General features: G+C 34.8%; 4 protein-coding genes across 4 annotated transcripts; 1 reads left to right on the top strand and 3 right to left on the bottom strand.

Moving 5' to 3' along the window:
• Window positions 1-1,430: 1,430 nt before the first annotated feature.
• On the bottom strand, window positions 1,431-4,041 carry LOC147919580 (uncharacterized). The gene is made up of 3 exons (XM_087504016.1): window positions 3,423-4,041; window positions 2,607-3,182; window positions 1,431-2,551 (listed from the first exon to the last, which is right to left on the bottom strand). The coding sequence occupies exons 1-3, from the start codon at window positions 4,039-4,041 to the stop codon at window positions 1,431-1,433; spliced, it is 2,316 nt and encodes a 771-aa protein (XP_087360142.1).
• Window positions 4,042-4,065: 24 nt separating this feature from the next.
• Window positions 4,066-4,809, bottom strand: LOC147919581 (uncharacterized). The gene has a single exon (XM_087504017.1). It carries the CDS (start codon window positions 4,807-4,809, stop codon window positions 4,066-4,068), a length of 744 nt encoding a protein of 247 aa, XP_087360143.1.
• An 824-nt stretch (window positions 4,810-5,633) lies between these two features.
• On the bottom strand, window positions 5,634-6,188 carry LOC147919582 (uncharacterized protein At4g02000-like). The gene has a single exon (XM_087504018.1). It carries the CDS (start codon window positions 6,186-6,188, stop codon window positions 5,634-5,636), a length of 555 nt encoding a protein of 184 aa, XP_087360144.1.
• A 2,529-nt stretch (window positions 6,189-8,717) lies between these two features.
• On the top strand, window positions 8,718-9,633 carry LOC104771563 (uncharacterized). Its single transcript, XM_010496102.3, has one exon. The coding sequence runs from the start codon at window positions 8,937-8,939 to the stop codon at window positions 9,396-9,398; it is 462 nt and encodes a 153-aa protein (XP_010494404.1). The 5' UTR covers window positions 8,718-8,936; the 3' UTR covers window positions 9,399-9,633.
• Window positions 9,634-15,465: the final 5,832 nt, after the last annotated feature.

The following is a 15,465-nucleotide window of genomic DNA, read 5'->3' on the forward strand; positions in this document are numbered from 1 at the left end:
CTGACCTGATCTACAGCTACATCGGCAAAGATAAATATCACACCGCCGCAGACGGAGAAGAGATCCTACTTACCACTGGACTTTCAATGCTAACTTCGGCCAACTTACATGAAGACCAAAGATCTAAACAAAAGAGGAGGGAGGGAGAGGAAATCGCGACACCAGAACGGCTGCCAGAAGGATTCTCCTCCCTCAGATCTAAAAAAATTCGGCTAGGGTTTTTTAGGAGAGATAAGGGAGCTTTTTTTGCCTCTAGTTAAGATGATAGAGTTAATGACTACCTTAACTAGATGGGAATATCTAATTCAAAGTCTTAAGGCTCGTTCTTTACATGAACCAGTAGACCAATAATCTACTTATTATATCTACACAGCTTTATAGCTAAAAACTAGACATAATTCTTTTCAACAGTCAGATGATTTTACTTGACCCAAAGTCATTTTTATCTTTTGATCCAATAGATTTGCGTGATAATCATGCTAATCATATCTCTGTCGACTATATGATGGAAAAGCCATTGCGGGTTATTTTGCTTAGGTTTACACCTTATGCATCTCAAACATTCTCGAGGGATGTTTGTTGATGATTAATGGCGTAATGCTTTCGAAGCTTGTCACTTGACACTTTTTGGTTAAGGTTTGGCTTTTGCGAACCGACTAGTTTTATTGTGGATAATGACTTGTTGCATATTTTTGCGCAGCCATAACTCTCTTGCCACATATCTTGGCACAATGGCAAATATAGGGGGTTTCATTCGCTCAAATGTATCATTGACAATGTTTTCACTGGCACAACAAATCCTACGCATGTCAAAGTATTCGATGTTTTGCTATTTTGAGGATGTATGTCTGACATGTCGATCGAATGAAAACTGTTATGGCGTTATGATCACGAAATATTAAAGGAGTGGTTTTACAATAATTTTTTTTATCGCACAAGTTAGACAAGATGTCAACCTTTTTTTTTTAAGCATTGAATGCATATAAAAGGAAAAATAGGTTAAAGAGAGTAACATTTTTGTAGACGAACTTATAAAGTGCATGTGTCTGAGTATTTGTGGTGTATGGAGATGCCTTTTAAAGGGTAATTCTCTTTGAAACAAATATTATCTGGGACATTGGGTATATGCAGATGCTTCTAGTGGGTATATTTGAGAATTGGGTAAGGAAGATTCATGTTTATCTCCTAAAATGTTATAATGTTTGATCGATGAGATGAAATGGGTTTGTGGCCAAATCTTTTTAATGATTTAAGCGATTTCATATTTTTTTTTTTTTTTTTTTGTCATCTGATTGAAAAACCATAAGTTTGAGAAAATACATATTGGAAAGAAAACAAGGGAAACATAAACAACAAATACTTGATAATGAAGCTTAAACAGCCCTCCAAGTATGACTAAAAAAAACAAAGCAATGAGTCGGACTGCCTTATCACTCGTCCGTTCGCAGAATATCATGGAGCCAGGAAGGGCCTCCCAAACTCAGATATGATTGAAGTCTTCCATCGCGGGTGACACTCCCTGCAATGGCCCTTGCTGCTTTATTTGCTGAGGAAGCTATCTGCGTACACTCCCAGACCATCATGCTGTTGAGCATAAGTTCAATTTCACGAAGCAGAGCCCGAAAACGAGGCCAGTCTTGGGGAGAGTTGATGGCCTGAACCACCATCGCTCTGTCAATTTCTATGATCACCTTATCAAAATGTAGCGTCTGTAAAGCTTCTAGAGCCCAGCGGATGCACTGTAACCCCGCCAGAAACACAGAATCACACCTATTGAAAGCATCTCGAGCATGAAGTAGTACTTTACCATCAGCATCCCGAGCTATCCAGGCACCACCAACCATTGCTACCTTATTGACCCAAAACACAGCAACATTACATTTAATGACCCCCGCCGGAGGTCTGAGCCACCGACCCTCCAGGATAGTACATTTCCGGTCCCATGTAGCAACAGATTGTTCAGCCTCCTGATGAGCTTCTTTCCACAGCCGCGCCTCCCGGTATGCCTTCGTTACCAGTTCCAGTGTGTCACTGTGCTTACTCTGAAACACCAGTCTGTTTCTGCCCTTCCAGATTTCCCACAACAACCAAGGAACAACCTCACGCACCTCGTCAGGCACAGCAGGATCCTGTATCATCTTGTCAAAAAATTCCCAATTCTTCACAGTGTCATTGTCAGAGAACCCTCCGCTCGGTAGTGGTATGTTAGCTACAGCAAAGGCCTGTCGAGCAGGATGACAACCAAAAAGGGTGTGGCTAATAGTTTCCACAGTGGTACCACACGTCATACACCTCAGATCAATTGGAATACCGCGAGATGCTAGCCTCTCCGACACCGCAAGCGCTCCTGAAAGCATACGCCAAAGAAACGTTTTGATTTTTGGGACAGTGTGCAGCTTCCAGAGATTGGCTTTCAGCCTGGTAGGTAGTCTCTCCTCCTCAGATGGGGAAACGTATCTCGTTGTCAGCGAACTCGCTAGCCAATAGCCACTTTTCACCGAATAAGCGCCAGACTTAGTGTATGGCCATATAGAGTAATCACTCGTAGAATCTGTAAACTTCATAGCCAATACACTCAGGCAGACCCAAGTAAGAGCCCGCACCACCTTCTGCATCAATGCCTAGTGTAGCTTTTATCATCTGTTTGACTTGGTCATCTGTTTTAGCACCAAACGTTATCGCAGACTTAGAAAAATTGATCATCTGCCCGGACGCTCTACCATATAACGATAGACAGTCCAGGATCTCCTTACACTCCGCATGAGAAGCCTTGCTGACAAAAAGACTGTCATCTGCGAACAAGAGGTGTTGCACAGGAGGACATATCTCATTGAACCTGAACCCAGTTAGTCTTCCTTGATCCTGTCGACGCTGCATAACATGTACCAGGGCCTCCGCACACAAAATGAAGAGGAAGGGTGAGAGGGGATCACCTTGCCGTATACCTCTGGCCGGACTGATGAAACCGTGTGCACTGCCATTTATGAGGACAGTATACGACACTGATCGAATACACGACATGATCCACTGTGTCCACTGGCTATGAAAGCCCATCTTTGTAAAAAGTACCTCCAGAAAGCTCCATTCTACTCTGTCGTATGCCTTCGACATGTCGGTTTTGATCGCAATATAATCCTTGCTGAACTTTGCGTTGGTACGTAAGGCGTGCACGATCTCATGAGCTATAAGTATATTATCAGATATCAAACGCCCGGAAACAAATGCACCTTGTGTTTCTGACACCAGCTTTGGCAAACAGCGCTTTAAGCGGGAACAAAGAACGTTGGATACAATCTTTTATAGGACCGAACACAAGCCGATGGGACGCATATCCGGCATTGTGTTAGCGTTTGGTTTCTTCGGGATGAGACATATTTGTGTATGATTCCAGTCTGAAGGGAGGATACCAGAGGTAAAAAAACCTTGAACTTCTCCAATAATGTTCGGGCCAATGACCTTCCAGTAACGTTTAAGAAACACACCTGTCCAGCCATCAGCGCCAGGTGCACTATCTCCTTTCACTTGAAAAGCAGCTTTTTTGATTTCTGACGCAGTCACCGTGGCGGTGAGCCTTCTATTCATTTCCTCAGTTACTCTCGTTTCCATCCCTTCTAACAGCTCCTCAGCATCAGTTGGATCCGACGACTTAATCAGATCAGTGAAATATTCTGCTGCAACATTTCCCTTAGAGCCCTCTTCATAGACTTCATTTTCGTTCTTATCCATCAGTGAGACTATCCGGTTCTTCATCCGTTTATAGTTAACACAACCATGAAAATAAGCCGTGTTCCTATCTCCCTCCCGCAGCCATGCCTGTCGACTCTTCTGTTTCCAGTAAATCTCCTCTTCCTTGAAAGCTTCTGAGAGATCGCGTTTAACTTGTTGAAGCTTTTGGAAATTTGGGAACAGTTTGGTAGATTCCTGCTCAAGTTCCCATTTGAGGCGTTGGATTAGGCTATGCGAATTTGTGTTTGCTGTCCGCTTCCATTTGGATAAAGCTTTCCGGCACTGAATCAAGTTTTCAGAAACTGTTCTTCCCATTCGCGAACTTTTACTCTGCCATGTTCATTGCATAATCTCCATGGTCTCAGGCCGTTGAGCCCATCTTTTGTCATAGCAAAACCGTCCTCTAAACAAGCCAGTTTCACCCACAAAGCGCGTAATTATTGGTCTGTGGTCTGACCCCATGAACTCTAGATATTCAGTTCTGGCCCTTGGAAAAAGATTAAACCAAGCACAGTTGCCAAAACTTCTATCCAATCTAGATTGCACCCAGACATTTTCTCGCCTACCTCCCCAGGAGAAGAAATTGCCTAAACTCTGCACCTCTTTCAGTCTACAACTTCTTGCCATATTACGGAAAGGATAGAAGGACCATTCTGGGCGAGGAGGACCACCCATCTTCTCCGAATTGTCCATGAGTTCGTTAAAATCCCCCGTGAGAAACCAAGCCTCATCCCGTTGGATGCCAATTCTAACTAAGCGCTCCCACACCTCATCTCTCTTCTGCCTAACTGGATCACCGTAAACGAAGGTGGCATAAAAAGACAGGGCTCCTTTTGTGATTCGTGTGTCTATCAGTCGAGAATCAGAGGACAATATCTCAACTGTATATGTATCTTTCCAAAACAGAGCCAAGCCTCCACTCAATCCCACCGGATTGACAATGTGCACCTTATCATAACCCAGCCAGTCCATCACTCCTACAACGTGATCACTGGAGTTTTTAGTCTCCAGGAGGAACAAAAAATCTGGAAAATGGTCACGACGCATTTCCTTTAGACGTCGAACTGCCGAGGTGCTCCCCATACCTTGACAGTTCCAACTGGTGATACTCATTGGGAATTGGGTGGTTTCTAGGGAACCACCAAACCTGATTTCAGAACATTATTGTTGAAAACTCCCAACTGAGACTCTCCCTGCGCTTGGAGGCCCATACCATTCAGACTAGCACCGTGTGATCCATTATCACTTTGACCGAAACCTTCCCCTCCTCTCTTGAAAGCTTTCGAAGACACTTCACTCTCATTCTCGGGTTTCCTTTTGGAGGATGTGCCTCCTGAAGAGGAATCACACGTTTCCCTGGACCTAGTCATTAGAGTGGTCCGAGGAAGCGAGCTCTTACCGGTTTTCTTTCGCTTCCAAGAGGATGTTGCAGAATGAGCCTACCCCGGTTTACAAGAAATGCCATATCCTGCCGTCTCTGATAGCCCAACGTGGAATCCACCCGGTTCTGCTAATACTATATTGTCCGCTGAACGCCTAATAACATTTGTACCAGCATTCCCGTTGTTCACTGCAGCTACCGATTGGAGTCGTTGTGTACCATCCCCACTAGCCTTATTCCTAGTTGCCTCCTTGTCTCCTCTGGCCTTTAGCAGCATTGGTTGTGTCAGAGTAGGCGGCGTTGGGTTCCCATAACCAAAGACCAGTCCTTTATCTTTCTCAGTGTGTTGAGTCAATGTCGGAGGAGCTTCCAGTCGAAGCATTGATCTTTGAGCCCGCGAGTCATGAGCAATAGACTCTAGTGTAGCCTTCAGTGCTTGTTCCCGTTGTGCAAGCAGGGCAGGGTCTCCAGATGCTAAGAACTTTTTCATTTCAGTCAAAACCTCTGGAGCCACAACATTGGACCTCTAGGCAAAACCAGGAGGAGCTGTTGGTTGTAGGAGGGGAAAGATTGCCTTGACCAGATCCTGAGGGAAGAGATTATCCCGGGTTGAGGTTCCAAACTCTAACTGCTTCTCCCGGCTCACAGATGGGCCACCTTTTTCCCTCTGTTCCTGACGCAAAAAAGGGCATCGCTGTTTATCATGGGTGAGGCGCAAACAATGAAAACATCGCTTTCTGACTCGCTCATAGTCCACATCAACAGCCGCCGTGAGTCCTTTTGGGAGTTGTAACATCTTCGTCTTGGCCAAAGGGTTTGAGACATCAAAGGTCACCCGAACACGAACAAAAGAGTTGTATTGAGATTTAAGTGGATCAAAAGCGATCTCTTCCACACACCCCACTCTTTCCGAAATAGCCTGAATCGTCTTCAGCGAGAGATAGTTCACGGGAATGTTGCTTAGCCGGATCCAAACAGAGAAAGTGGAGAGGAAGTTTAAAGGCGGTGTTTCCATCCATCTTTCCAGAATCATTCCCCAGTCATCAAAGGTCCAAAAACCGGTCTTTTGAACCCGCTCCATATCGCTTTCCAATTGGAAGATGAATTGAAATCTATCTTTAGACAAAGCAATCCCACGTACTCGATCATAAACCCCCCAGATCCGTGGCATTTTCATGATCATCTTAGCCATACTTTGACATTATGGGTTAAGAAGCCGACCCAAAATACTCGTACGGTTCTCTACCATGACACTACACTCGCTATCCTCTGTGAGAATTACAGGACTGTCTTCTGTAATCGCCATAGACTCCATCGCCAGATTCAGATGCTCCGCCATCAGTAGTAAGAAGAGACACAATCGTCTATGGGAGAAACTAGCGCTTGGGAGGAAAGGAACCAAAATCGTCGCTTGTTTCGAAACCCTAGATATCTCCGGTTGAGATTCGAAATAATCCGGAGAATATTCACCAAATATCGCCATCTTGGAAAGCAAATCAGAATTTCCATAAAATCCCGAGAAATCCTCATGGAGGAAAAAGGCAAGTCCGGCAGAAAAAAAGAAACTCCGGCTAGATATCCCCAAGCGACGGGAGAAAGGGAACCCTCTGACACAAAGGAAGAGTCCTGAGCGGAAAAACATGATGCCTCACAGACGATTTCAGCGATTTCATATTTCTAAGAAAATGATATTATCTAGGTCAAATACTTGGTGTTTGAATTGTGTATCCTCTTTTTAATAAAAGGAAAGTACACAACATAGTTTTTGTAGACTATATAATTTTAATAAATAGTTATAAATGGTTACAAATAGGTTATAGATAGGTTATAGATTAATCCATATATTAATATTAATTGGTTACACCTAAATATTAGGGATATTCCAAATTGATAATTGATATATTAATGGTAACAAATAAATTCATGGATATTCCAAACTATATTTTCGGAAGATTTTAGTCCTATATCACATTGTTTCCAAAGATTTTTAAACACATTATTACAAATTTATTTTCTACAGATTTTATCGATAGACCACAACGTTTAACCAAAGATAGTTACGAAATTGATAGATTGATTGGTTACAAGTTAAATAGTGAGTTACAAGATAGATTACAAAATAAAATTTAACCAGTGTTATAACACGGATAATTATCTAGAAACATTAACAATATAAAACTTACAAAATAGGTGGCTTTTTTCAAGCTTTCATATTTACCATGTGATTTTATTGCATAATGTTTTAGCCAATATTTTTTTTAAAAACAATCACATAAATTTTATTTTATATAAAAATTACAATATAAATAAAATGAATTTCAACCCGTGCTCTAGCATTGGAAAGAAAAGATTCAATAAAACGACAAAAAATAATTGTATAAATAATCAAAAATAAACTTTGAAATTATAAGAAAAAGAAAAAAATTCAATTTTTGTCAATATTCTATCATATAGTACCACTAGATGATTTTAAATCCCCATTTTTTTATTGTTATAGTAGATATTAAACATAAATTAGTTAACATACTATAAATCTATAACTATCTTATTATATAAAGCTTAATTTTCAAAGTTAGTAACTCACGTGATCGCGACACATGTCAAATTTAATAGATTAGAGATTTTGTCATGTATTTACATAGTTTTATTTTAACAAGTTTAAAAATTAGAAAAATAACTATAAGAAAATTTAAATGATTAAAAAACTATATAAAGATGATTCTAATATGTATAAATTTATTAATCCTGAAATAAAAATGATTGTAAATACTTACTTCTATATAAACGAATGAATTGTCTCCTAACAAAATAGTTTTTTTTCATTTACACCACCATTAATTAAACTTTGTTCTATGGTTAAAGCCTTTTTTTGTAAAAAAATAATTTCTTATGAGGTTGTCTTAGTTTTTCAAATATGAGATAATATTAGTTTTTATTTTTTATTTTGAGAATTATGTTTTGTTTTTTTTTCAGTTATTTTTACTATTAAGTAATATAATATTGATATAGTGCATATATTATTTTGATATGAAAAGTATTAAGTCTTACCCATTGGTATTAAGTGTATATGATTTAATTTTATTTTATTAATGATGTAATATACAATTAAATCGTATTGCAAGATGGAGTGTCTGAGCTGTAAATCCAGTTTTTCATTTTTTTAATCCAGAAAATTTTAAATTAATATTTGGAATACTATTTAAAATTTCATATATTTTTTCTAATGTAATTCAATATAATATTCAGTTGAAAAGAGGGAAAAAACTTATATTAGGTCTTGTGTAATAATTATATACTTTTACTATTTGGTAATGAAATTGAAAACCTATAAAATCAGAATCTAATCTATTCATATTCATGAGAATTAAAAGAAAAAAAATTCAAAAAAGGAGATTCTTTTTTTTTTCCCTACCCCAAAAAGCTCTTTAATTTTTTGTTTTTCCCTTACTTGTTCCATTGGTAACCTAAATTAGAAGATATGGTAAAGAAGGAAGGACAAAAACGTCATTTACACATAGATGGTATTTAGCTGTAATTTTTGAGATTCTAAAGGGTACTTTAAATGTCAGGCTTCTATATATTGTCCGAACCCTACTTCAAATCCCCTTGTCCTTTCATTTCTTCTTCTCTCCCTCAAATAATCTAATCTCTCTCTCTCTCTCTTTCTCTAATTTTATTTATTTCTTAAATTACAAAAAGTCAAGAGATAAATATATAGAAAGCTATCTCGGTTGTTGTTGTTATTTAAGAATTAATTACTGTTTCACCGCCGTAAAAGTATTTTTAAAAATTCATTGTTGACGTGGCATGCACCCAATAGGGAACAGCCATGAATACAAAAACGATGCGTCTTCCCCCACGCCGAGCTATCTCAGGCGCCGTGGCCGGCAAACAAACGGTAACCGCCGTGAAAAATCCACCACCGCCGCCGATTAAATCTATCCTCAAGAAAACTCCGCTCATCCCTCCTCCAACAACCGCCGCCTTAGCCATAGCCGAGCCGGGTTGTTCGAACCAGCTCTTAGCCGGATACTTGGCTCACGAGTTTCTCAACAAAGGCACACTCTTCGGAGAGGTCTGGAATCCAGCTCGAGCCCAAGCCAGCCCATTTACGGCCCAATTAACTGAGACGAGAAAAACTAAGCCGAGCCATGACGATGTAGTAGAGCCGAGTGATCAACAACATAAACGGAGGAGATATGTGGAGGTTGCTAACATACTCCGGGTAGATGGCGCACACTTGCCCGGTATCGTCAACCCTTCACAGCTTGCCCGTTTCCTTAAATCGTGATGCCGTAAATCCACGTGGAGCTATGTGATTGGTCTGTCTTTTACATAACGTGACGGCCTAATACAGAATCCTTCCCCCTTCTCTCTCACTCTTTTTTTTTTTTTTTTTTTTTTTCAATGTGAAGCTCTCTCTCAATCTCTATCTCTATCGTCGTCTTCTTCGAAATTGACTCAGAAATGTTTAGGGTTTTTAATTGGAATTTTGTAAAATCTGATTATGGTTTCGATTAGCCAAATCTATGCTTTAAATTTTGAAAAAAAAAAACTGAATCCAGATTTAACCTCTTTTTTTCTTGAAATTTTCGTTTATTTATTTTGATGTTATTACTACTTTATTATGATGAACAAACATGATCATTGATAAAATCTTTAGATCCGATTCGTTTGGACAATGAGAAGCAGATGAAGTTGAGATCATCAGTCCCTTTTGTAATAATCTGGTACAGTTTGATTCTTCTTGCATGAACTGATTAAAAAAGCAATCTCTGTTTTGAGTTTGTAAAGTTTTTGATTACTGTGTTAATCTCTGCTTTGCTAATTGGTTAAAGACTTGAGACTTTTCATGAGAAATCTTAAACAGGAATTAGGAAAATTTCAGACCTTTTTTTTTGTGTCTGTTTCATTTTAAAGAGAATGAACTTTTTAGATGTGGTTTATGTAATGATGCCATTTGCGTTTGCTAATTGTTTTTCTTTTTTTCCATTTTTAGTAAATGGTTGATTTGCGTTTGATGCTTTAAATCTCAATAAGTTCGTATGAGGGTGATGATTAATTGATGATGTTTAAAGGCCAATACTTGAATACGGTTGGGTAAATCAAGAACATGAATTTTATATACGTTTCGTGTGTTTTGGACCTTTTGGTCTTAACCTCAGCGATGAGTTTGGTTCTGCTCGATCGTACTGGTGTCCATCGTATGTAATTCACGGCATAATTGAAGTTAACTGCAATCATCAAACCAGTCAGGTCTAATATTTTGATTATCCATTTGACCATTTCTTTGATTTATAGGTCAATTAAGTTTTAATGACGACTCTTCAACTTCAATTGTTGCTTATACTATACGGAAAAAACACACTTGCAACTTCATTAGTTTTCTAACTCAAGCTTCTCATATTTATTGAACGTTTTGTTAAAATACACACTTTTTTTGTTTTTTGCTGATTTATGTTTGGTGACCAAATACATTTCCTCAAGGTTTGGTGAGTTCTTTAAATTCTTATATATAATTTTTGTTCATCTGTAATTTTTAAAAATTTTCGTTTATATCACAGCTAGCTGCAAATTGCAAATATTGAACATTGTGGCCCATATTGGTTGGGATAGAGGGTTCTAAGTACAACAGGCTGGGTATGTATATATATACATACATATATATGTCTATGCACAATATAATTTTTACTTCATAATTGTAGTATTTGAAATTTATAAATTAGAAGAAAAATTAATTGAATTGTAATGAATACATGAAGGAAGCAAAACAAGAAAACACCAGTAGATGCACTATAAGAATATATAAACAGAGAAGTTTATAACCATTTCAGTCCTAAAACCAACGACGACTTGATAATCTTCCCTAATCATGAGTAATCAAATTCTTGTTTCTAGCAAGATCTTATCTTGTAACCAAGAAACTCATCAATTCCGCCTAAAGAGATGATGCAATCATCATCTATCTAATCTATATAAGCAATTACAAAGTCTTTAAGTCATGGTGGATCTAATGTTTTCTGGTTATCCAAAACAAACCATCTTTTCTTTAGCAAAACAGAGATGATGCAATCTGTGAATGATATATGTGACAATAAATACCTTCTTTTTTTAGGGTGATTTATATGCGAAATGATGATTTGAAATTTTTGTATATAATAAAACGCCAAAATTTAATTAAAAATACTAAACAAAAAAATTATAGTGATAAAAGGCCAAAAGTTTTTTTGCCTGAAATGCCTTCAATTTCTTTGGGACGGGGCTGTTGAAAGGATTTATATTTTGCATATAATCTTAGCTCTTCGCACTTTAATCCAATAATCAACATGAATTTGTTATGATGATACAACTTTCATGGATAAACTAGAATACAACATTAGTTTGCTAGAGCACGAATTGATTTTTTTTTAATTGTATTTGAATTTTTTTTAATAAATATAGCATATTTTGTTATAAATTCTATATTATTATTTTTATTGTATGTCATGAAAATATGTTTATGTATGTCGATTTGATATAACTAATTAACACCTTGTTAATTTGGTGGATATGTTTAGATTTTTTTATCTTATTCTGTAAATTTTTTACCTTGTTAAATTTGTTAATATTATGGAAAGTGTAAAAGATTTTTTTAGATGATTCAGTATAAGGAAATGATTTATTTAGAGATTTGTTAAGATGTGCACCCGTCAGCTCCGGCTCTTGGCATGTGCCAAGTGTGGGGAAGCACATGTCAACTTATCTATATTAAAATTTTTGAAGTACATTTTGTGTTATGCCCTTTTAGTTTTGTTTATTTAAATAGTTATTTACAACATAAACCCCTAAAAATTTTCCAAAACTAACATTACTCCAAATTTTGTTTACTAAATATTTTACATTTCATTCCAACTAAAAAATAACAGCAATCAATATGGAAATAGAAATTATCATATATTTAACCACACATTTTGTTGTGTTTTGAAGATATTTTATATCTGAATCCTTCGCAAACAATGAAAACAATAATTTGATTCCCATTTTGTTTTCCAAAACCTGTGAGCTTTGATTCTTAACGTAAGAAAAACTTCGATTGATATTTATTTAAATATTATTATTAACATATATAAACTTAATAAATTTTAATTATTACGAATATGTAAAATTAAAAAAGTCCGAAATATTATATAATGTGGTTATATAGTAGATTAGTTATAAAGAGGACATGTTGGAATTAATAAAATATTATTAAATTTGTGTTAACACGGGTTAAATCCTCATTTAATTATTTGTCAACACTACTAATATTAGAATATTTGACATAAAATCAAGTTGATTTAACTAAGATTGTATAAAATAATTAAATGGAAAAATGTGACTTAATCACAGCGTATAAATTACTGATAATGTATTTAGATCCCTTATTTTTTGTTATAATAATTAAAAATCAAAATAAAATCTCAAACACTAAACGAAACAAACTAAATATAACAAACAAATGGTCATGAAGTGTATTGTGGGTTAAAAAATAATATAAATATTTAGCCGCACAACAACCAAAAATTTTTGTTATTCCTCAATTTACAAAACATCTAATATTTGATAAATAGATAAAACATAAAATAAAAATTATATGCCCTGCAGTGTACCACGGGTTAAAATCTAGATCTTTAACAAATTTGTGTACACAATTTAGGCCCTTAGTTATATGATATACTAGTTTAGATATAAAAAGTATTTCGAAAAAAGATATAAAAAGTATTAATCATATATATTGGTCAAGGTTAAAAAAATACTAACAAAAATAAATGTTACCATCACCACTCACCACTGATGCCTCCACCACCCAAGCAAGGGATGCCCAGATCATGCGGTGATCACGACCACAATCTTCAAACTCACTGCTAAAAGTGCATTCATCGACTTCTCCTACACCAATATCAACAAAGATGGCACCAATATGGGCGGAGAAGTTTTTGTAATTCAACCTAGACGTCCTCCTTCTACCCCAACTGACAACAACGAGGATAACTAAGCGCGGACCAACATATGCATTATTTCTCTAAATAATCATATGGTTTAGTAGTTCTATTAAGTAATGGTCCCTAATTTGCTTTAGAAACTTTGTGTTTTATCTTTCTGTTTTATGTTTAATCTCCTAATTTGTTTTCATGTTGTAATGGGCTTTGACCTTCTAGATCGTAATTAAGTTTTCTATTCATGTATATATATATAACTAGGTGGTAGCCCAGACGTTGCGTGGTTGTTATGTAATGCTATTTTATTTTGAAGAAATAACATTAATTAACATGTTACTATTATTTTGGTTTTTTTTGTACATCAAAATATTTTACTTATGTTTTGCTTATATTTTACATAGATTTTGCTTATTTTTGTTAATTTATTTTTTCTTATTAAAATATATGTAAAAATATGAACTTGTCATATTGGGCCATGAGCTTATATATATGTTAAACCGTCTTAAATTTGTTATCGTTTCAGCAATAAATCTAATATATTGCATTGATAATGATATCTTGCATTTTAAATGTTTGACTTTTTGGGTTCTTATTATGTTTGAAAATATAAATAGAATAATATATGGATTTAAATTACAACTTTTTACAATCTATAATTTTTAAATTATTTTATTTTGATGTTTAGTTATTAAAATAAATGATAAAAAGGAAAAATAAAATAAAATTCTGGAATAATATGACTCATACATTTTTAATATAAATCTATAAAAGATGAGTAATAATGTATTTGAGTTTGATTTTTTAATTATAATTGAAATTAACGAAAATAAATAATTATAAAATAAGAAAATGAAAAATATTAAAAAGAGGACTGTTTATGTGTCAACTTCTTAGAGCATGAGTTTAGAAAAAAATTTACTTTATTATATAAGATGTGTTTTATGCCTACAAATTAAAAATTTTAATGTTTTTGCTCCAGGTCCATCATAACAATGAGCCGGGCCTGACACCCGTTTGTAAGTAAATAATATATATATATATATATATATATATATATATATATATATATATTTATAATATTACAAATAATAATAGTTGTGGTATTTATTAAAATGGTAAGAGTTTATTATGTAAATCTTTATATCAGCAAATGTATTTTCGCTTTAATAAGTAGGAGACATATAAAATAATATTATATACAATATTAATAAATAAAAGTAGAAAACATTACATGATAATATGAATGTACTTATAAATAATAGAGAAACACATACAAACTAAATAATAAAGTTACTTGCAAAATATTAAATTTCTTAATAAAATTGTTCAGATAGTTTTCCAAGAATGCAACCTAAAAAAATTCGTGTCCATGCATTTGGACAATTTTTCTACTTGGTGCATATAATCAAAGATTGATAGTATTTCTAGGAAATCAAAACTCTTTAGTATTGAAAAATCTAGCTGAGTCCTTAGCTTTTGATGGCTAGGGATACCACTCAAAATACAATATTACAATAGCGTGATAAAACCAATTCATACAAGAGAATTTGTTAGAAATACTCTTTTTGATATACCCTTTTTTTGGCCATTTTTATTTTTGTCATCCTTTATTTTTTAATGACCATTTTACTCTTACATGAAAAATATTTTAATCAATAAAATGAAAAACAAAATTTTCCCGCCAAAAAAAAATTCCCGCCAAAAAGATTTTTGTCAAAAGAAATTTGACAAAAAATTTGAAAAAAAAAAATTTCTTTCCAAAAACAAATTTACAAGGCTTTTATAAAGTTTTAAACGATTTAAAAACCTTATAAAAGTCTTATAAAACTTTATAAAACCTTTGTAAATGCCTTATAAAAACCTAATACGAAAATCTTTAAGAAGCCTTTTAAAAACTATTTAAAAATCTTATAAACGCTTTTACATGGTTTATAAAAGGTTTTTGAAAAGTTTTTAAAAGCATTTACAAGGTTTTTATAAGGTATAAATTTCAATTTTTGCGGAAAATCCAATTTCATAATTTTGACGGGAATTTTTTTCGATTTTGGTGACTATACATTTTTGTTGTCAATTAAAAGAAAGGGTAATTTGGTCATTTTGTACATAAAGAGTGGTAGTTTTGAAAATAGTCAATATAGATGGATATTAAAAAAAAAAAGACATGAAAAAGGGGTATTTTTTAGAATGTCCATTCATACAAGGAAAAATTGCACTCTAGCACACTTTTTATACATTTTATATCACTATGACACACTTCTTGATCATGTGACAATTTTTAATAAGAAATTGACATATATACCCTTAACAAAAATCTAACCTACTTCCATTTCACTTTCTCAATACTTTATTACATATATATCTATAAAAATCATAATAACCATAAAGTAAAAAGAGGAAGTA

Source organism: Camelina sativa, chromosome 20, assembly GCF_030686135.1.
Source record: "Camelina sativa cultivar CO46 ecotype springtype chromosome 20, ASM3068613v1".
Classification (NCBI taxonomy): Eukaryota; Viridiplantae; Streptophyta; class Magnoliopsida; order Brassicales; family Brassicaceae; genus Camelina; species Camelina sativa.